Source organism: Pseudonaja textilis, chromosome 7, assembly GCF_049901715.1.
Source record: "Pseudonaja textilis isolate UNSWEBS1 chromosome 7, rPseTex1.2, whole genome shotgun sequence".
Taxonomy (NCBI): Eukaryota; Metazoa; Chordata; class Lepidosauria; order Squamata; family Elapidae; genus Pseudonaja; species Pseudonaja textilis.
Window position 1 is genome coordinate 11,896,625 of NC_141996.1, and position 21,272 is coordinate 11,917,896.

At 43.3% G+C, this 21,272-nt stretch overlaps 1 protein-coding gene across 3 annotated transcripts in view; it reads left to right on the forward strand.

Annotated features, from left to right (window-relative positions):
* Window positions 1-15,167, forward strand: part of AMOTL1 (angiomotin like 1) — a 97,285-nt gene extending 82,118 nt beyond the window's left edge. For 2 of the 3 annotated variants that reach the window (XM_026706862.2, XM_026706864.2), the window contains 5 exons: window positions 3,538-3,728; window positions 4,570-4,695; window positions 6,974-7,200; window positions 10,799-11,071; window positions 12,156-15,167. In XM_026706862.2, the coding sequence (XP_026562647.2) occupies window positions 3,538-3,728; window positions 4,570-4,695; window positions 6,974-7,200; window positions 10,799-11,071; window positions 12,156-12,265 (927 nt within the window). In that variant the 3' untranslated portion in view covers window positions 12,266-15,167. Of the gene's footprint in view, window positions 1-3,537; window positions 3,729-4,569; window positions 4,696-6,973; window positions 7,201-10,798; window positions 11,076-12,155 lie in introns of all 3 variants that reach the window. The other variant, XM_087937050.1, reaches the window with a different exon arrangement.
* Window positions 15,168-21,272: the final 6,105 nt, after the last annotated feature.

Here is a 21,272-nt window from a genome sequence, read left to right on the forward strand (position 1 = left end):
CACCACCTGGGTGCTTGGCAATCCACTCGCCCTTACAACCAGCCGCAGGAATGGTGCAGTGTCTCCTTGCCTATCTTTTCCCCCTTATCCTGCCCTGGTGGGTCTCTTAGGCTTCCCTCCCACCTGGCTGGATCCCTGCATGTCTTGGACATGTTTCCTGTCCCAGTAGGTCCCATAACTTCCTCTCCCATCACACTTCAATCTATTTATCTTTTTCAAAGGAAAATTATATGTTAGATCAGTTCCTTCTGTGTATCAAGGTAAAGAATTCTGGATAACCATTACTTGAAGATATGTTTACATTGATATTAATGAGTTGGAGGATGAGGTGCCTAAAAACAACCATGGCTTGCTGCTGTCAGTGGCATAAGCAACAAGTTTGTGCATTTTCCAGTCTCTTCCCAGTTGCCACATTCTAAATGAGCCTTGGTGGTACAGTGCTTAAAATGTAGCATTGCAGGTTAGCTCTGCCCACAGCCTGTAGTTTGATTCTAATGGGCTTAAGGTTGACACAGCCTTCCATCCTTCTGAGGTCAGTAAAATGAGGACCCAGATTGCTGGGGGCAATAGGCTGACTCTGTAAACTGTAAGCAGAGAATGCAGTAAGGCATTCTGTGGGGTGGTACATGATTAGGGGACTGGAGACTAAAACATATAAATAATGGTCGCTGGAACTGGGTATGTCTAGTCTGATGAAAAGAAGAATAAGGATGACATGATAGCAGTCTTCCAATATCTCAGGGGCTGCCACAAAGAAGAGGGGGTCAAGCTATTCTCCAAAGCACCTGAGAGCAGGACAACAAGCAATGGGTGGAAACTGATCAAGGAGAGAAGCAACCTAGAACCAAGGAAATTTCCTGACAGTTAGAACAATCAATCAGTGAAACAACTTGCCTCCAAAAGTTGTGAATATTCAACACTGGAAATTTTCAAGAAGACAGTGGACTAATTAAGGCACCTGAAGCATGTCAAACTTGCTAGAACTTTCTTGGCAGACAGCTAATATGGGACATAGATGGACTCATAACCACCTAGGCCTTATACTGTACATGACATAGGTACTTTGATTTGTACCCAAAAGCTTATAATAACCAGTGAAGCTGGTGTAGGAACAGTATTAGATGCCAGGCATTCCCATAACCACTTGCATTGCTGCATTCTGGACCAGTTATAGCTTCAGAGTGATCTTCAAGAGCAGTTCCCTGTAGATCACTTTCAATCAATCAATCAAATAATCAGTGTTTTACCAAGATAGTAAAGTCTCATGTAAGTTCACATGCGTGGTAACTCAGACACAACTCCAGTAAGGCCTCCTGATTCCAGAAAAGACACAGTTAGGGCACCAGACAAATCAGTGTAAAGGCTTCCTGGTCCCAGCTTCTACTTGATTCTAAATTCCAGGGGAAAAACAGCTTGTGCCCCAGTTCTGTATTGGGAAACATCTATCCATCCAGTCATTGGTAGATCCCTGGAACTGGATGTCCCATGCTCCTGTACCCCTTCGTCTTACCAGAATGGAGCTTTAGCCTGTTTCTCTTCATCCAAACCCAACAGGCTCCAGGTATAATGACAATCTTTTGTTTTTATCGCTTGGTTGGTTCAGGTTCAAGGTTGACCTTGCTGAGGATGTAGAGTTTGCCATATTCTGCCAAATACTATTAATACGTTGAGATCTGGAAAGACGATGCAATAATGGAAATCTTTCCCTGTAGGAAGCCAATATAGAGACTGCTGTTGAACTACTATTTATGTACTTCGGCGGGCTTCGTTCCAAAAACCAGAAATACTTTCCCGTAGAATATTTTTCAAGTTATATGTAGCTCTGCTTTCTTTTCCTGGTATAATTGGCTAGAAAACTGCCGTTATAACTCAATGAAGTATACTGAGTGAAAAAATATCTACTATCTGTGTGCCAGAACTGTAAGGAAATCTTCTGAGGAGCATTCTACAGGGGGAAAAAAATCATTGTGAGCATCTGAACATTGTGTCTGGCATATCTTTTAATTTTCTCATTGCGTTGGCCCCAGAGGTGGTATTCAGCAGGTTCTCACCAGTTCTGGAGAACCGGTAGCGGAAATTGTGAGTAGTTCGGAGAACCGGCAAATACCACCCCTGACTGCAGATTTTACAGTATCCTTCCCCTGCCACGTCCATCAAGCCACGCCCACCGAACCGGTAGTAAAAAAAGATGAATCCCACCACTGGTTGGGACCCCTGGTACATATTAATTAATTTCTTAGACCAGTGTTCCTCCACTTTGGCAGCTTGAAGAGGTGTGGACTTTAACTCCCAGAATTCCCCATGCTGGCTGGGGAATTCTGGGAGTTGAAGTCCATACCTTTTCAAGCTGCCAAGGATGAAGAACACAATCTTAGAGCTTTCTACTGACTGAAGAATTGTCAGTTGGTGAAATATCTGTGTTTCCAGTCTCTCAAGAGAAAGCTCTGCCATTAAGGGAAGGAAAGCGGCTATCACACGAGGGAAACCAAAATATCTGCTCTGTGATGTTTCCTGCTTCAATCAAAACTCCTAGTTGCTCTCAGCTTCCCTGGAGGATGTTTTCTTGAAAGACAGCTACCAGCACAATCAGTTTTTATGAACGGAAAGACACAAGGTGCTGTGGAATAGAAGTGGCCGTGGACTTTTGCCCATTGAAAATTGGCATAGCCGTAAAGTCTTTATCAGTAACGAAGACTAAAAGTATGCAATCAAAACAAATATGTTATTGGTTTCTCCTTGAGTTCCAACCTTCCCAAGTCACCTCTTTCTCCTGCATTGAATGTTCAATTGTAGACTCCATCAAGGAGAGAGACCTCTCTTCCTTGACACCAATCAATCTGTCAGGGCTCCCGCAGTTACCCCCCTTTAAATCATGAGTCTCTAGCCAAATTTTCAAAACTTAAAGATTTATTAGGAGTAAACATGCCGGCGCTGCCTGGGTGTAGCTGACTCTGAGACATATCGTTCATTGTCACCCTTGACCCTGGCTTTCCCCCACCCCCTGGATGTATCATAATTCATATTCTCCAATGGGACACATCCATAGCCAAGAGTCATCAATCACACTCTCCAGTTAGAATTTTGCGCGACAAAAACTTCAGTCGCCTAGAAACAATATTTGAAAACTTTTATGGAATGCCCACTGCTCCCTCCTTTTCTGTTGGTAACTCTAAAAACCATAGAAATATTTCATGAGTTGACACAATCATTCACTCAATCAATGTTTTACCAAGATAGTAAAGTCTCACTTGTCAAGCTTCGTTCTTAGTGACTGTGTGGAATTCATGGTGTTTCCCATGGAGTATGTGAGTGCGGAAACAGATCCAGCCTGATGAAAGCTTCTGGTTGTCACATATGGAAACTAGACTGAAATACACAATGCATAATACATCCATACATGTGTAACTCCATCAGTAATGGACCCTTGGTGGTTTTAGTGAGAGACGCGAAGCCAGACCAGATGAATGTGTGAGCTTCTTCTTGCCTGTGAAATGTGTACTAAAAATGGTTTAATAGAGCCACCTTCCTTTATTTCAGAAACAAGGGAATTACCAAGCAGCCCCTGTGCCTGAGTACAACGTCCCAGCCTTAATGGAGTTAGTGCGGGAGAAGGACGAGAGGATCCTGGCTTTGGAAGCTGACATGACCAAGTGGGAGCAGAAGTACCTCGAGGAGAGCACCATCCGGCACTTTGCCATGAATGCTGCAGCTACAGCTGCCACAGAAAAGTAAGATGGGTTGATTTCATTTATTTATTTAATCACATTTATAGAGAGGGTTGAATGATAGGCTTGTCGGTCTTCCATGGATGTTGGGTGAAACCCAAGGGCTTTTGAGATCTTTTTAAAGCTTGCCATAGACCTCTTGTGAGACATTGAGAGATTTTGTTGTCTCATGTGATTTTAGAGATACAAAACATATCCCTCCCTCCCTCCCTCCTTCCCTCCCTCCCTCCCTCCCTCCCTCCCTTCCTTCCTTCCTTCTATCACTCACTCACTTCTCCTACTCTTCCCTTCCCTTCATTCCTTTTCCTTTCCTTCCCTCCCTCCTTCCCTCCCCCCTCCCTCCCTCACTCCTTCCTTCCTTTCATCCCTCATTCATTCCTTCTTCCCTTCCTTTCCTCATTTCTTTCCTTTCCTTTTCTTTAGTTTCCTTTCCTTTCCTCCCTCCCTCCCTTCTTTCCTTCCACTCTTTGGTAGCAGGTGGAGGTCATGAGGATGTCATGACACACCTGGGCACCTTGTTGCCACCCCAGGATGCCAATGGCAGAGGAAGTCCTAACCTTTAATGAGTAAGCACTCATTGAGCATCCAGAGGCAGCTAGACATGGCCTGTGGTCTCTTTGGCAAAAGAACCACACAGAAGAAGTATGAAAGACATTCCGTTATTGATTATCATAATTATGATTATGATTATCATCATGATTATCAACATGAGAGACAAGAAAGCTCTTGTACCTAGACATTTCCCGAGTAGAGAAGCAGATAATTAGATCGATGGAAGGAAGGTTCTTGGATTTTGATCACGTCAGTTAAAAGCTTTTTGGTTTTTTTCCCCCGCTGTTGCTAGAGATACTTTGGCCACCAACCACTCCCGCAGTGGCAGCTACAGTGAGAGTTCCTTGGAAGTCCGCATATGGCAGGAAGAACAGGAGACGATGCAAAACAACCAAAAGTGTCAGGACATGGAATACACGTAAGGAACAGCTGTGAAATAGCTGCTGTGGGATTTGAATTAAGATACGGAGCTCTGAGGCTCCCAGCAGCGTTTAATAAGCATGTTCTGCTCTTCTGGCATATAAGGTCCTAATCCACTTGGGAACCAGATCCCGAATATTGATCCTGAGCATTCACATTAGGAAACTGGTTGGTTGCCAAGAGTGTTAGAGAGGGTCCCTCTGACTCTACTTTGACTAAATGTCCTCTTGTGGTTACTGGTGGGCAGGGCTTAAGGAATGGTCTCCACCTAGAAGATCCTGGAGCATCATCTCTTGCAGTTTGCGGGCACCACGCACCCTGCGCCCGGCCGTTCTTGTACTAATGCTATAGGACAGGGGTGTCAAACTTGATTTCATTGAGGGCCACATCAGGGTTGTGTTTGACCTTTGGGGGGCCGAGTTGGCATGGCTGGGGTGGGCGTGACCAACTCGACGTCACTCCTGTTGGGGGCGTCTGTGGTTGTCTGAGCAATCTGCCATCGAAAATAGGCTCCTGAGCTCCATTTTTGGCTCCCACGGCCTTCTGCAACACTCTGCCAGTGAAAACGGAGCTCCATTTTCACTGGCAGAAGGTTTCAGGAGGCTGTGGCAGCCAAAAGTGGAGCTCAGGAGCCTATTTTTGCTGGCAGAAGTACTGAAGGCCGGTCCTTCTTTGTTTCCAGGATGGCCCCGCGGGCCAGATCTAAGTACCTTGCGGGTCGGATCTGGCCTGCAGGTCTTGAGTTTGACACCCCAGCTATAGGAAAATGGTTCTGTTTAGCTTTGTTCTCCTCCCCGTATATTTTTTTTCACACTGTTTCCTTTGGTGTATTTTAATCATTTCTTTTTTCAATATTTTATTAAAGTTTATTATAAGATGAAAATACAAAAAGAAGCAAATGTTATTGGTAGAATGCTAAGGGAAAGAAGAAGGGTGTAAAGAGAACGAAAGAAAGAAAGAAAATGAGAATTTCCAACTTTTTCAGTGCAGTGGAATACAAAAAGAGAGAGAGCAACCTCCACCTTTTGTTTTACATTTCTAAATATTTCAAGCCATTTCTGATACAACAAAGTTATTCTAATCTTTAAAACTTAAAACCGATGTTTCATTTCCCACCCCCCAATTTTGAGCCATAAGTGGTTTCCAAGTAGGAAGAAAACTGGATAAAGCCTTCTCTTTAATTAAAACAGTCAATTTTGCCATATCTGCTAACTCAATCAACTTTACCATCCATTCTTCCATGTTTTAATCCTTTCTGTGTGTGTTGGTACACTAGGTGGCAATGATATATTAAATAAATGATACCTACTGCTTAATTAGGCTATAAAATTAGCATTGCCTCAAGAACAGAGTGGACTACATTGTGTTCATGTTAGTTTTATGGTTCCATGCATTGTGTGGATTGAGAAATGTCAATTAATAGTATAAACCACTGTGCATTTCACAGTAGATGCTGCTATGTTATCCATTCAATAGGAGGAAAGTTTGATGGTGAACTTAATTCTGTAGGAAATAGCCTCTGCTGCGATGCAAATTATAGTAAACAGTTTTGTTGTCTTGGGAGACTCTGTGATCATCTTTAGGATTACCCTCTCAGTGATATCTGCAAGGGGAGGAGGCAGCCCAACCTGTCCATCTTTGCTCTTCTTCTCATGAAAGAGCTCTTGATGTCAGCCATTCAAAATAAGATAGAAAACAGATATCGCAAGAACTACTGGAAGTATATCCGATTGTCATAGGAAATAGCAGAATGTTCAAAGTCTCTCTCTTAATACTAAAGATAATCAAGGAGTGGCCATCTTGAGTTTCCTCCTCACCTTCTCCTGCCTTTCTGGGTTAAGTTCATATTTTCAATAGTAGTTATACAAGGGGAAGATAGACCATATCGATCGAATGTCTTCCACACCAAAAATATTTTACCCATGTTGAATACTTTGCAGGCTGGTTGGACTGCACAGTTACATCCAGCTAGGGATCCAGCAAGGGATTAAGCAAGTCCAGCATGATTGTCTTTGCAGCCATGTACAAATGTGGAAGTGGTGCGTCTGTGTGATTTTTAATGAATACTATGGATTAAATCAGCTCAGTTGATCATGGCAGGATTAAAGGAAACCCTAACTGGGATCAGAATATATATTTGAATATAGACTGAGAAAGGGGTTTTGGTCCAGATACCTACTCCTCTTTAGCTGGGGCCAAGTGGCCTCTTTAAGTCTGACTTCAATAATATTATTACATCCACATTTACCGCTGTAATAAATTATTACTATTACTAGAATAAAGAATCTGTATGCAAAAATCATTGAGAAAGATGCCATGATCAAGGTCCTTCAGCAGCGATCCAGGAAAGATACCAGCAAAGGAGATTCTGCAAGTTTGCGACCCGCTCAGTCGGTGCCATCGATAGCTGCTGCTACCGGAACGCACTCCCGTCAGACCTCCCTTAACCACACTCAGGGCGTTGAGGAGAAGAAAGAAGAGAAGTCCTGGAAAGAAAGCATTGGTGAGCTTCAGTTTCATATGTGATATGAAGCAACAATTGTTGAATAAGCCAGTTTTGTTCAGGCAATATGCTAAACCCTGTATTGTCTTTTATCAACTGCATTGGCTAGGTCCATGTAACTTGTTTATTTCAAATCAAGCAAAGCATCATTCAATACAATGTGTGAACCCATACTTGGCATGTAAACTTGGACCTGGCAAAGACCTACTAACCTCATCTCATCTCAACCTCATCAACTTTAAGATGTGTGGACTTCAACTCCCAGAATTCCCCAGCCAGATTTGCTGGCTGGAGTGTTCTGGGAATTGAAATCCATATATTTTAAAGGGGCTGAGCTTGGGAAAACACGTATGTTAAAGGAAGATAAAAGTATTGTATTTCACCCATATGATGTTGCTCCATCCTCATTTGGGTGGCTTGCTGTTTTTCCCAATTCTGTCTCTTGATTTATTTAGTCGACAGTTTTATGAAGCCTTACTTTTAAGAAATTATTTTAAAGACCAATCAATGGTAAACAAAAAAAAAATGATATTGAAATAGGATATTTTATTTGCCCAATATCCTACTTCAATATTGTGTGATGACAATAGCACAAAGCACAAAACAATTTGTAAACCAACCAGCACACTGTATGTACATATATGGAAGATGGCCTGATGTTTTTATGTTTTGTTTGTTTATGTTTGTTTTAAAAACCAATAAAAATTCAAAATAAATAAATAAATTAATTTAAAATAAATAAATAAATAAGTATGTAATATATATATATATATATATATATATATATATATATATTGTGTGGTGACCAGAGATTTACTGCATCGCTATTGGTTCATGCTTTCAACAAAGTTATAAAGATATAAATGGTGGAACCAGATGTACCCCACTGATAGTTGTAAGTCTGTGTGTCTGGAAAGTGTGGCTTTGGGTAACACAACATGCTAAACCAGGGAGGGGAACTACCTTTACAACCTGTGGACTTCAATTCCCAGAATTCCCAGTCCAACATGGCTAGCTCAGGAATTCTGCGAGTTGAAGTCCAAGGGCCACTTACAATATGTTTGAGCAAATAATTCATATTATGTACCAATAGAAGAGAATATTTGTATCTCAGGATTGAACTGAGGAATCTTTGCTGCTCTCTAAGCTTCGATGTTTTTTTGCAGAAGTTTCGTTATCCAACTAGGTAATATCTTCAGTGCTAGACAGTCCCAGCACTGAAGATGTTATTTAGTTGGGTAATGAAACATCTGCAAGAAAACAACAGTTCTGACCTGGCTTCCAAACATGACAAGCCCTCTGTAGTTAAATAAAGGTTTCCTTTATTAGGAGCACCAGCAGCCCTGGCAAAATGTCTCTTTCTCTCCCTCACAGCAGGCTAACAAGTCTATCAGGCTGGGAGTCGAATAATCTGCCACACCTATTCATCTCCGCCCACTACCTTTTATCCCCAGAACTAGGGTGGGGCTTCACCAGCAGCGATGGCTCTTCTGTCCCGAGGAGCAGCCCATAGATTTCCACTGCTCTCCTCTCCTCTGCTTTCTGCACATCTGCGTGCCAGGCACTGGACCCAGCTGTTCCTCCTCTTCCTCATCAGCCACCTCCAGACCTGGGGGCTGTTGACTCTCACTCTGAGGGATGATGGACGGCCCAAGCTCCGCCTCTGTCTCTTTCTCTCTCTTTCTCCCAGCTCCATTCCCTCTCCCCCCTCGGAGCTCTCAGGTTGCCTTGATGCTGGCCCTGACTCCCTGACCACCTCCTCATCTGATTCGGCTGCTGGAGTGGCCGACGGCTGACAGGACACAACAACAATCAAGCTCAGAGAGCACCAAGGTCTCCATGTCTCATTCTGGCTTAACACAATGGCCTTTTTCACACAACATGCTAAGATGTAGACTACAAAAGCACGTTATCCAAATTTTATTTAGTTTTTGGACTCTTGCTGTCTGCACACTTCTTTAAGCCTCAGGACTCTTTATATCTGGACTACCTCTTTGGAGCTTCTTTTCAGCTCTCACTCCAAAGCTAATACTTCTTTCCTAGGGTTTTACTTACTTCTGTCATATGGGCAGTTTTCCCTTCTTCATAAATTGCCGCTGGAAGCATTCCACCAGCTTTGTTCCCAGAGCAGCCAAAATGGTTGTGAACCTTCAGCCCTGTCACATCATTTCAGCCAGTTTGCATCACTGCCATGAGTATAATGTGGTCGGAAAAGATAATCTGGCTCCTTCCCAGCCTTTCCTTTTAGAAGAAGCCAGCAAGTTTGAGAAACATCAGCATATTTAGCTGGGATTGGTTGCGAGAAATATATTTTAAGGAAGACAGTAATCTATGATGGGCAAACCTATATGCTACTTAATGTATTTGTTTAGTGTTGCTTACCGGAATTTGCAAAACCAGTGAGGTTAAAAAGACTGAGAAGTGTGACTATTAGTAATGACCAAGAGTGCAGGTTGGTGCTTTGAAATAACTCCCATTTTGTCCCAAAGGTGTGTTTTTTTTTTTCAACTGGACTTTCTGGTTTTTCTTTGAAGACATTTTGCTTCTCATCCTAGAAGCTTCTTCAGCTCTAAGAGCTGAAAGACGCTTCTTGGATCAACGCTGAAGAAGCTTCTTGGACTTCTGACTCTCTCTAAAATAAGGCATTAGCATCAAATCACAGCTTTTTGCTTTTCCATAATAGTATGCACAAGTCATTTCTATAAAGATCTGTCAGTCTGATCTGTAAAACCCCAAGTCAGTTTCATGCTTTTCCGCACTAAGCATGAAGTTCAGAAGCGGCTTCCACGTGGAAACAAAAATACTTGTGTTCTTTTCTTTCATCAGAGTAGTTGGCCTTGCCATTTCAGCCAACTCCATCAACTTCTGCCGCCATTCTTCCATGGTAGGAATCGAAGTGTCAGCTGTTTCTCCTCCCCCGCCCCCAATCTTTCCTCACTTCACTTCCCCCTTTCCCCTCCCCCTTCACTGCTCTTCATTTACTTTTGTATTTTGTGTTTTATAACACTCTATACCTTAACACACACAAAAAATGCTGAAGAAGCTTCTTCGACAAGAAGTGAAACGTCTTCAAAGAAAAAAACCAGAAACTCCAGTTGCCTCTTGAAAAAAAAAAACGACCTGGAAGACTGAAAATCTCCATAGACATTTAACTCCCATTTTGTTCTCTTTTCAATGGCTATTAGTTAGAATAACCAGCAGTATGTCATCTATAAAAAGCTTAACAAATATATTTCTATCCTGGCTTACCACTCCAGTAAAAAGCCAAGATCAGGAAACCAACTAAAGTCCCCAAGCTCCAAATTCAAGTTTGTGAGAGTAGAGGCAAGCCAGGAATCCAGGTTTAGACAGTTAAGCTTCCTTGGCAGCCTAGATCTTGGGTTCTGAAGTCACTCTTGTTTGTAATATTGCTTATTATTGGTCAGACTCCCCAGGAATTTTAGCTTAGAGTTTTGTGTGCTTGTTGTGACCATTCTGTACAAAAATGTAGCTTCTTTGCATCAGACCTTGCAAAATTTAACCTGTGTGTTCTTGAAGGAAACCATAGGAGAAATATAATGGAAAATATCTTGGTGTCCATGTTGTTATTTTCTTGAAGGTTTGCTGTTAGGGAAAGACACTTCTGAGCCGCCATCCATCCCTTCGTTGACCCTTCCAACTCCTTCTTTGTCCTCTACAATGTCTTCATGGCCAGTCACCGTCTGCCATGCTAAAATGGGCAGCAAAGACAACAGCACTCAGACAGACAAAGGCACAGAGCTTTTCTGGCCGACTGCAGCTTCTTTCCCGGGTAGAGGGAAGCTGAGTCACTGTTCCGTCAGCAGTCCAGCCCTGAGGCACATCACAGGCAAAAATTCTGGGGAGAAGCCAGGTGAGTAGTTCCAAACGCATTGATCCCGGGAACATGACTAGCGGGATCTATAATAAACTTGCGATTTGTAGAATCTAGAGTTTTGAAAATCTGCTTCCAGGAAAAGTAAAATGCCGGTAGTTCTCAATTTGTAACTTTAATTACTGTTGTAAGTCATGTCAATCATTCCTTGGGTCATCACACGACTAATCCGATTTTATGACGTTTTTCGTTAGCAAATTACCGTGGAAGTTAAGCAAATCCACTATTAGTAAGCAAACTTATTGCTTTTTTTTTTTTTTTGCCAGAAACTGATAGTAAAAGTCGTTTCCATCAAAACACGTCCTGATTGTGGTCATGTGACAGCAGGACATTGCAAACAACCATAAAGGAAGGCCAATTGCCAGTCACTGAAAATACAAACAAGTTTTGAGAGGGATGCTAACTGTTGGAACTTCAAATCTGGGTTGTAAATACATTTGGGGGAGGGTCTGTTGTAAATTACCGGTAAGCGATGACCGGCCATAAGTTGAGGACTACCTGTAAAGTAAAATTCAGCTGTAGATATACTGAAAAGTTGCTTATAAATATTTTAAGTAAGTGAACAAAATGCAAGCTTATTGAAAGGTGTACAGATTCAGAAATTATCTATTTTCTACCCGTTGACGATTTTCCTCTTGGAAAACTCTCAGCTGTTATTTTTAGAATGATTAATCTCTGACTGGCCTTACGAGTTAAAGGGGTTCTATGTTTTAATTTGCTTCCCTGTGGCACTCCTAGCAATGTTTTTTTTCTATTCCTTTGCACAACGTTGAAATGGAAGCCACTTGTACCAAGAGCTTTGCAAACCCTGCAAGTTTAAGGCATGTTTTATTTAGTAATGGCTAGGATCGCCATTGCCTGAAAGAACGGTCTTAAAAGCAGGTAGCAAAATTAATTACCCAATGCAATGGCAGCCTGGAAAGAATGTCATGTGAATTGTGCGTGTGAGACGCGTCCCGAAAAACATGGAGGAAAAATGACTTGTGTAGATTGGCTTCTATACAAAAACATGCCATTTGGCCCTGAGACTTGACCCATTCTTGACATTGTCTTCCTCCCCTAGAAAACTCTTCCAGCTGTGGGAAGCTCCTGGACAGCAGCAGAAGTAGAGTTAGCCATCTGCTTCACAAGCCTGAATTTCCAGATCCAGATATGATGGAAGTCCTTATTTGAAGCCACCGAGCTTTTGCTGCTTTGGGAGGAAAGCACCTCTTCACCCTGGAGAGAGAGAGAGAGAAAAGGGTGTGTGTGTGTGTTGTTTTCACTGCTGTGCTTGAATTAAAAATCGTGGAGGACACCCCAAAGTTGGACCGAGAAAGTTCGAACCTAGAAGAAAACTCCAGGTGAATCTGAGTTGAGGAGAGCAAGAGGACTCAGAATGCTGGAGATGGAACATTTGCGAGGTCTACTATGTACAGTGAACCATGCTGTGGAATTGGAGGGGTGGGGAAAGTCAAGACATTATAGGAATCGGAGGACGTTTCTATGGAGGATGTGTTTGATGTGCCAGGAGCTGTTCTCCAACCGCCTAACTAGTATCCTCATTGGGTGGCAGGTTGTCCGCGTGGACTTTTTTGACTTGTATTTGCAATTCTTGGGTGAGGGAGCAGGACTTCCAAATATCATTCTTTTAGCTGCTACCTTCTTCCTGCTTTTCCTTTTCGATCCCTCCATCACCTGGGTTTGCTTCTACTGTTTGTCAATCAGTCCGACGTAGATCTCTGGTAGAACAACATTTAGACAGGTTAATCCTAAATTCTTTCCACGATTCTCTATAGCTGTCTGGGTCTACAGAGGTCCCTGACTGCTGTTGACAGCAGAGGAAAACGGATTGAGATCTGGGTGTTCAATGCACGAGAGCTATGATTTGCTGATCTTATTCCGTAAGATCATCTGCATTATGAAAGTAAGCAACCAGTGAACAAATCAACCGAAAGATCTCCAGTTCCTTCAAATTTAATTTATTCTGGCTGTGTCAGACCTCAGCTCATTTAGGCCTAAAATTAATAATCCCCAGAAGCATCAAATGAGATTTCTTCCCTGGATTCATAGCAAAGATGCACCCACAGCAAAATTCCCGACGGAGACCACTCCATCCAGAGGTCATGCACCTGAACAAGTCAGGTGTGAAGATAACACATCTTAGGATCAGCTTCACTGACTTTCCGTTAGATCTATTTATGACCTGGTGCTAGATAAGGTGTCTTTGAGTCTCTGCCATAAGCTGGGATGTTGAAAGAGTCATAATATAATGTAGGAAGTAGTTAGCACAGTGGTCCCTTCCAGATGGGGCCCAATATGCAGCTGTTTTAGTATTCTCCTCTCTTGTGTAGTATAGTGCCGGTTACGTTGTACTCCTTCTGAAGAAAAGTGTGCCTGTGTACCTTGGTAAGAGTCCTTAGTCCATGTAGCTGTGTTCTGATTTTGCTCTGACTCACAAACTTTCCTCTTCGTCAGATGTTAGTTGAAAACAAAACGCCTCCCAAGGCTTATAGTAGACGCTACTTCCCGGAGTATCTGTAGATAGTAAGGTTATGCAAATTTCTTTTTCCTCTTTCCCTTCTTCCTCTACAGACCAGAGAGACAGTCTTACTGCCTCTTGTGACAGACATGTTTTAAATCCAAGGCAGGGAGGCCCTTGTTCTCTTTGGCCAAAAGCCCCAAATGCATTGAGGCCCAGTTTTATGTTTTATCCAAAGCATAAATAGCAGGTTCTCGAATTCTGACTCTCTGTGGTCAAATTTCTCTCCACAGACGATAAGGCAAAGATGTACACCGGGACTCTATGTAATGTTGCTTGCTCAGTGTTGTTTCTGAGGGGCAAAACATGGCAACCTAGAAGAGAATTAGTCTAAAAACAGCTTCTTTATATATTTATATGTATGTACACTTAGACATACATGCCTTGCCACATTTCATTAAAGACCAGGCCTTCTATTTATAACTTCCCAACGGTACATTTACATCCAAGACTCCACTTGCAAACGAGGGGTGAATTGTTACCATCCTTTTGTGTGTGCAAACTGCAGGCAGCTTTCCCAAGCCGAAAGAATCAGGACATTAAAATCTTGTTAACCTGGCTGCGTGCAAAATAATAATTATGTGACTGTAGATTTTTAGATGCCAAAATATGAAGGCCCCAGAGTCTTTAAGCAAAGTAGGTGGGGCCAAAACCTATGGGTCTTTTTTTGCACTGGGGGGTGGGGTGGGGAGGTTAGCTAGATTTTCTAAGCAAGTTGCAAACGTCTAATATCCCTGCCCCCTTTTCCCTCAACCAACCTGGTGCGATCCTCAAGCTGATGGGAGTTCACCCCCATTCCAGTCCATCCTATTTAGAGCAGGGGTGTCAAACATGATTTCATTGAAGGCCACATTGGGGCTGTGTTTGACCCCAGGGTGAGGCAGGGTAAGCGAGGCCAGCTCAACACCACTCATGTCGCAGGCGCCTGTGGTGGCCTAAGCACTCTCTGCCAGCGAAAACAGGCTCCCGAGCTCCGTTTTCAGCTGCGACAGCCTCCTGCAACCCTCTGCCAGTGAAAATGGAGCTCCAGAGGGCCGCCTGTAGCCTTCACGAGTTCCGTTTTCACTGGCAGAGGCACTGCAGGCTGGTCCTTCGCTGTTGCCAGGGTGGCCCCGTGGGCCAGATCTAAGCACCATGCGAGCCAGATCTGGCCCCCGGGCCTTGATTTCGACACCCCATATTAGAGCATAATTTATCTATAATATTTGCATTTGTAGAGTGGCTGCTATACTTGTAAACCAATGTTTTCTAGCTTGCTCAATACCTGATCTACGTGCTGCTGTGGTGTTATCCTGCCTGACATTTATATAGCATTATGTAGTTATATTCCAGGCAAATGGATTGTAAGACAATGTCAATTTTCCCTGTTGTGTTTCTGTTGTGCAGATTGGCTACTGCAGAGCATTGTACAGCTTGAAAGTGTTTGTATATATATATAGCGTCTCATCCTCCATAACAAATATGGGTGACTCTGACCAGCCAAAGAATTTTCTCCTGTTCTCTGCTGCTTAAATTTGTGCCTTAATATTGTATATAATAAACGTATACAACTGCGGTTTTCAAACCATTTATTCGATGCAAACGACTACATCACCCTAGTACTGTACCTAACTCAAAGATTGGCAAATTAGTGCTTGAGGAAAACATCCTGTTCCGAAGAATGCTAAACCCTAAATCGTGCTTAGCATATCATAATTGTGTTGATATAACATGCTCTGCTCAAAGTGGACTTCAGTGGTCCACTCTCGAGCACATTTTATGACAACAGAAGAATTCCCACAACTTGCTGAACCACAGGCTACCCACTCGTGAATTATCCAAATTTAGGATAAACCTTGAGTTTATCCTAAACCATCTCCTTGCTCAACATATAGTTAGTAAGAGAATTCACTGAGAGTGTAGAATCCTTGATGCTCTCTAAGCTTAGTTTTTTTTCTTGCAGATGTTTCATTACCCAACTAGTTGACAAGATTATGTTGCATAGTTGGGTAAGGAAACATCTGCAAGAAAAAACCAAGCTCAGAGCATCCAGAAGTCTACAACTCAACCCTGAGCTATATACATTTTCTTCTATTGTGATTAAGAATAGTTTGAAGAGTTGTAGTTAGTACATGAATCCTTATATATGTTTGCTCATAGTAATTAAACCATGAGTAATGAAAGAGCTGATATTAGCCCCCCCCCCCCCAAGGTCCTCTTTTACTAGTAGAAGTCCATTACATTATGGTTTTGCACAGTGGTAGAATTCAAAAAAAATTACTACTGGTTCTGTGGGTGTGGTTTGGTGGGCATGGCTGGGGAAGGTTACTGCAAAATCCCATTCCCTCCCCACCCCACTAACCTGCTTTCCAGCTCCATTCTCCTGTGCAGGGCAACCAAAGAAGACCCAGCCAATCAGCTGGGACTCAGGAGGCAGAGAATAGATGGGGGCGGGGCCAGTCAGAGGTGGTATTTGCCGGTTCTCCAAACTACTCAAAATTTTTGCTACTGGTTCTCCAGAAGTGGTCAGAACCTGCTTAATGCCACCTCTGGTTTTGCAGCTCTAAGCTCAATTTGTACAGGCCATCTTAATAGAGTTTTTTTGAAGCATGTCAAATATAGAACTGTTGAAAAGAGCGCTGTTCTTACTAAAGTAGGACAGCTGGCCATTTTATCAGTCACATTTTCCCACACTCTCACACAAAAACAGTATGAGTTTAAGATTAAATCTTTAAGCAAGAGTGCATATATATGGATATGAATGGGTGGGTGGGCGCATGTAACTGGCTCCCAGGGGGAGTAGAAAATTTTTGGGGGGTGGAAATCAGCTGTATTTGATGCTATGCTAGTAGGAGCCATGTGTTTGGAACAAACTGGCCTTAGTCCAGGTTCATGTTCTGATCAACTAATTATTTTAGATAAATAGAAATGCCAGATGTTGCTTGTTAAATTCATCTTTTGATACCAAGTTGTCTTCTCTTTACATGAAAACCAGCCCCTACCCCTCAGCCTATCACATGTTGCATGGTATACATACAGTAAGTGATGTCTTTTATCTGTGCTAGAGACGCTCAGGTTCCAGTCTCATTGAGATCAGATCTATAATTCCAGGCCTTTTGTCTGTAGTGGTGTAGGGTTTCCTGCCTAAGCAGGGGGTTGGACTAGAAGACCTCCGAAGTCCCTTCAAACTCTGATATCCTATTCCAAAGGTCTTCAAACTTGGCAAGTTTAAGACTTGTGGACTTCAACTCCCAGAATTCCTGAGCTAACATGACTGGAGGAGGGATTCTGGGAGTTGAAGTCCACAAGTCTTAAAGCTGTCAAGTTTGAAGACCCTTGTTCCTATTCTATTCTATTCTATTCTATTCTATTCTATTCTATTCTGTTCTGTTCTGTTCTGTTCTGTTCTGTTCTGTTCTATTCTTTCTATTCTGAGTCTGAACAAATTATTTGGAAATTACAGGGAGTCCTTGATATATGGAGCTTGCCCATTATGATCATATGTCCTGACAATCATAGATCAGTCACTGCCAGCTTCAGATTTATTTATTTTTAATTGATATACATATGTATACGGGTTATCTTCAACTTACGACCACAATTGCTAAATAAGACACTAGTTAAGTGAGGTTTGCCCCATTTTTATGACCTTTCTTGCCACAGTTATTAAGTGAATCACTAATTGTTAAGATGGCTTTCCCATTGACTTTGCTTATTGGAAGGTTGCAATAGGTGATCACATGACCTCAGGACACTGCAACTGTCCTAAGTACATGCCAGTTGCCAAGCATCTGAAATTCGTGATCACGGGCATGTGGCAACAGTCATGCGAAAAAAAGGTCATAGGTCACTTTTTCCAGTACCACTGTAAACTTTAAACTGTCATAAGCTGAGGACTACCAGTATACCAGCGGTGGGCTGCTGGGGGTTTGAGGGGGTTCAGGAGAACCTAGCTAAGATTCTGCACAGTTTGGAGAACCCCCAAATCCCACTCCTGACTGGCCACGCCCACTCCTCCCTTCCCCTCCCAGGGGTCCCCCCTCAGCCTGTTTTGGATGCAGGTAAGTGAAGGGCGAGCATGGACGCTCTGCCAGAGCAAAAAAATGGGCCTCCCAGAAGTTCGGGAAGGCCGGAAACGAGCCCGGGGGAAGCCATTTTCACTCTCCCGGAGCAATGGTGAGATTCAAAAAATTTTACTACTGGTTCTGTGGGCGTGGCATGGTTTGGTGGGTGTGGCTTGGTGGGTGTGGCAGAGGACAGGTACTGTAAAATCTCCAGTCAGAGGTGGTATTTGCAGGTTCTCTGAACTACTCAAAATTTCCTCTAGAACTGGTCGGAATCTGCTGAATACCACCTCTGTCCCGGAGGCTCGAGGAAAGCCTCCGGAGCCCAGGGCAGGGAAAAACACTCCCCCCACATCATGGTGCAGGAGGCTGACTAGGCCATGCCCACCATGGCCACACCCACCCAGCAACCTGGCAGAGAATCCCTCGCTAAAGTTTTTGAAGTCCCCCCCCCCCCCCCGCCAGTATACAGGTTTAAAATCAGAGGTGGCCAAACAAGTCCTTGTGAGCTTTGAATGTTATTCTTGAGCACAGAAGATTTTTCATTTGCAGCCTGCCCCATCTGTTTCTTCTGTCTAACCAAATATGTGAGAAACTCTCAAGGGGGGAAATCCCCCTTCTGCAGTTTTGAAGGAATGTCCTGTTTCACTGTTTTTCTGATAACAAAGGTCGAGATGGGAGCTGTCTCTGGGATTTACTATCCGGAGCCAACTGGGCCATGAGAAAGTGGAGGCCCCCATTCCCAACAGAGACGGACCGCCATGTTTTTAGTAACTTTTTTGAGAAAATACTTTTCTTCTGGAATTTCCCAAAGAGGAGATCCATGAAAAATGGAGGCCCTGCACTCCCAAGACAGGTTCGTATTTCTCATGGTTTAAAAAGGGCATGTCCAATTCTGGCAACTTTTAAAGACTTGTGGATTCCCAGAATTCATGGCTGGCTGGGGAATTCTGAGAGTGGAGGCCCACAAGTCTTCAAGTTGACAAGGTCGGACACCCCTGGCTTTAAAGAAACTTAACTTTCTCTTAAATGTGACTGACTCTCTTTTTTTCCTCCACATTTACGTATGCAGCTTTTTCTTGGGAAAAACTCACCATAGCGCCCAGTAAACTTTAGTAAAATGGTCTCCATTCCTTGAACTGGGTCTCCTTGCATGAGGTTAGGGGCATCCCAACCCCCAACAGATTGCAGCAAAATAAACTGTCATCAAGATATAGATCATGAAAGCTAGACACCTTTGATTCAAGGTTGATTCCTGGTGATATCATCAAAATGCCAGTGTAGCTTTTTGGGACAAGATTTTTCCAGGTTTTTGTTTTTTTAAAAATTCCCAAACTGGTCACAGCTCTGTGAAGTCCTGTTGATAGTCTATCAGAGGTGGTATTGAGCAGGTTCTGATCAGTTCTAGAGAGCCGGTAGCGGAAATTTTGAGTATTTGGAAAACTGGCAAATCCAACCTCTGACTGGCCCCGCCCCCATTGATTCTCCGCCTCCCAAGTCCCAACTGATTGGCTGGGTCTTCTTTTGTTGCCCTGCACAGGAAAAAGGAGCTGGAAAGCAGGTTAGTGGAGTAGGGCAGGAATGGGATTTTGCTGCCATGTCCGTTTTACAACCTTTCTTGCCACAGTTGTTGAAGTGAATTGCTTCAGTCGTCAAGTTAATCACACAGTTGTTAAATAACCTTGGCTTCCCCATTGACCTGGCTGGTTAGAAGGTCGCAAAAGGGGATCCCACTGCAACCGCGAAATCATAAGTGTGAAATGGCAGTTGTCTGAATTTGGATCACATGGTGACGTTAACTTCGAATGATCACTCAATGAACTGTTGTTAAGTCAAGGACCGCTTGTATATGATTTGTCTGATGTTTTGTAGCCTGCTAGGATTTTTATTTTGGGCTGGTTTAATGTTTGCAATTATTTTAATAGCGGTGCTCGTTTACGGAGGGACTAGCAGGAAAATAGGTGAGTGGTGAGACATAAACCAAAGTTATTTTCAATTGTAAAATAAAACATCAGGGAGCCTGGTGATCATTAAGGACAATGAGTAAGAGTCCCACTGGGTTCTGTCTGGGTGCCTCACGTGAATGTAAATTACCATACACAGAATAAGTAAATGGATACTTGCACTTTTATATTTGGAGTAACTAAGGTTATTATGCCACCAGTTAGTTTTTAAATAGAAGAGAATGCACAAAGCTCAGGGTTGAATTTTGCAGTCCCTTTGGTACTCTGGTTATGTGCTTGCAGACATGATGAACATGGTGTTAGTTGGGTAAGGAAACACCTGCAAGCAAAGAACCAAGTTCAGAGGGCACCAAGAATTCCATAGTTTGTTTTTTTAGCCACCTTTCCCTTTTTGAAGGAGTTGTACATGGAGGCAAATATAATCCATGGAAACAGCCTGAAATAACACCTTGAAATTCTGTTTGGGTGTGGGGAGGAAGTGGTTATCAGTCCTTTGAGGTAGACCAGCGTGGTGATGCAGTGGTCAGAATGCAGCATTACAGGCAAACTGTGCCTATAGTTTGGAGTTCGATCCTGACCGGCTCAAGGTTGACTCAGCCTTTCATCGATCGGTAAAAGCAGGACCCAGATTGTTGGGGGAAATAGGCTGACTCTGTAAACCTAGGGACAGCTGTCAAGCACTGTGAAGCGGTAGGTAAGTCTAAGCTCTATTGCTAGTGCTAACATCAAAGTCATGAGTACTAAAACTACTTTTATTGTAGGATTAAAGTAAAAAGTAACAGAACCTTGCAAGCCGAGAGTGTCTTCTCCACCCTAAAGAGAACCAGGGAGGACCAAGTCAGATATGTTTTCTCAAATTCCAGTCCTTCTTTGGGTTCAGATTTTTCCTATCTGACTGTTATCTCGGCTTCAGCTCTTTTCAAGGTTAAATTCACAGCCCATTCCATCAGGGCAGAGGAAGAAACTTACACCTGAATCTTCCTATCTCTAGCTAGCAAGACTGTTTTGAACTGGACTACAAGGCAGGCCCATCACCAACGCTTTGACATAACATTAACCCCGGAGGTTCCCCACTTTCATTCAGAAACATGGGTGAAAACCCGCTTGTGTACCCTTCTCTCACCCAAGGACATAGCAGGAAAAGGAACAAAACGACACCCATCACTGTGGTGGAGTAGACAGGAAACCTTCCAAGATAAGCTAAGTCTACAGCTACGTGTAAAGCTGTATTAAGAGACTCTTGCAAGTCTGAAAGTACAAGGCTCCCACCTTCTCCATTACAACTAAAGAGACTAGGGAGGGTCTTATGTCACCACTATTGTTGTGGCCTCTCGGCCACTGGCCCCTCCAACAGCTGAATCAGATGAGGAGGCAGCATGGGAGTCGGGGCCAGCATCAAGGCAACCTGAGGGCTTGGGGCGGGGATGGGTGTGAGGGGAGAGGGAATGGAGCTGTCAGAGAGAGCGAGACAGAGGCGGAGCCTGGGCTGTCCATCAGCCCTCAGATGAAGAGTCAACAGCCCCCAGGTCTGGAGGTGGCTGATGAGGAAGAGGAGGAACAGCTGGGTCCAGTGCCTGAGGTGGGGATATGCAGAAGGCAGAGGAGAGGAGAGCAGTGGAAATCTGTGGGCCGATCCTTGGGATGGAAGAGAG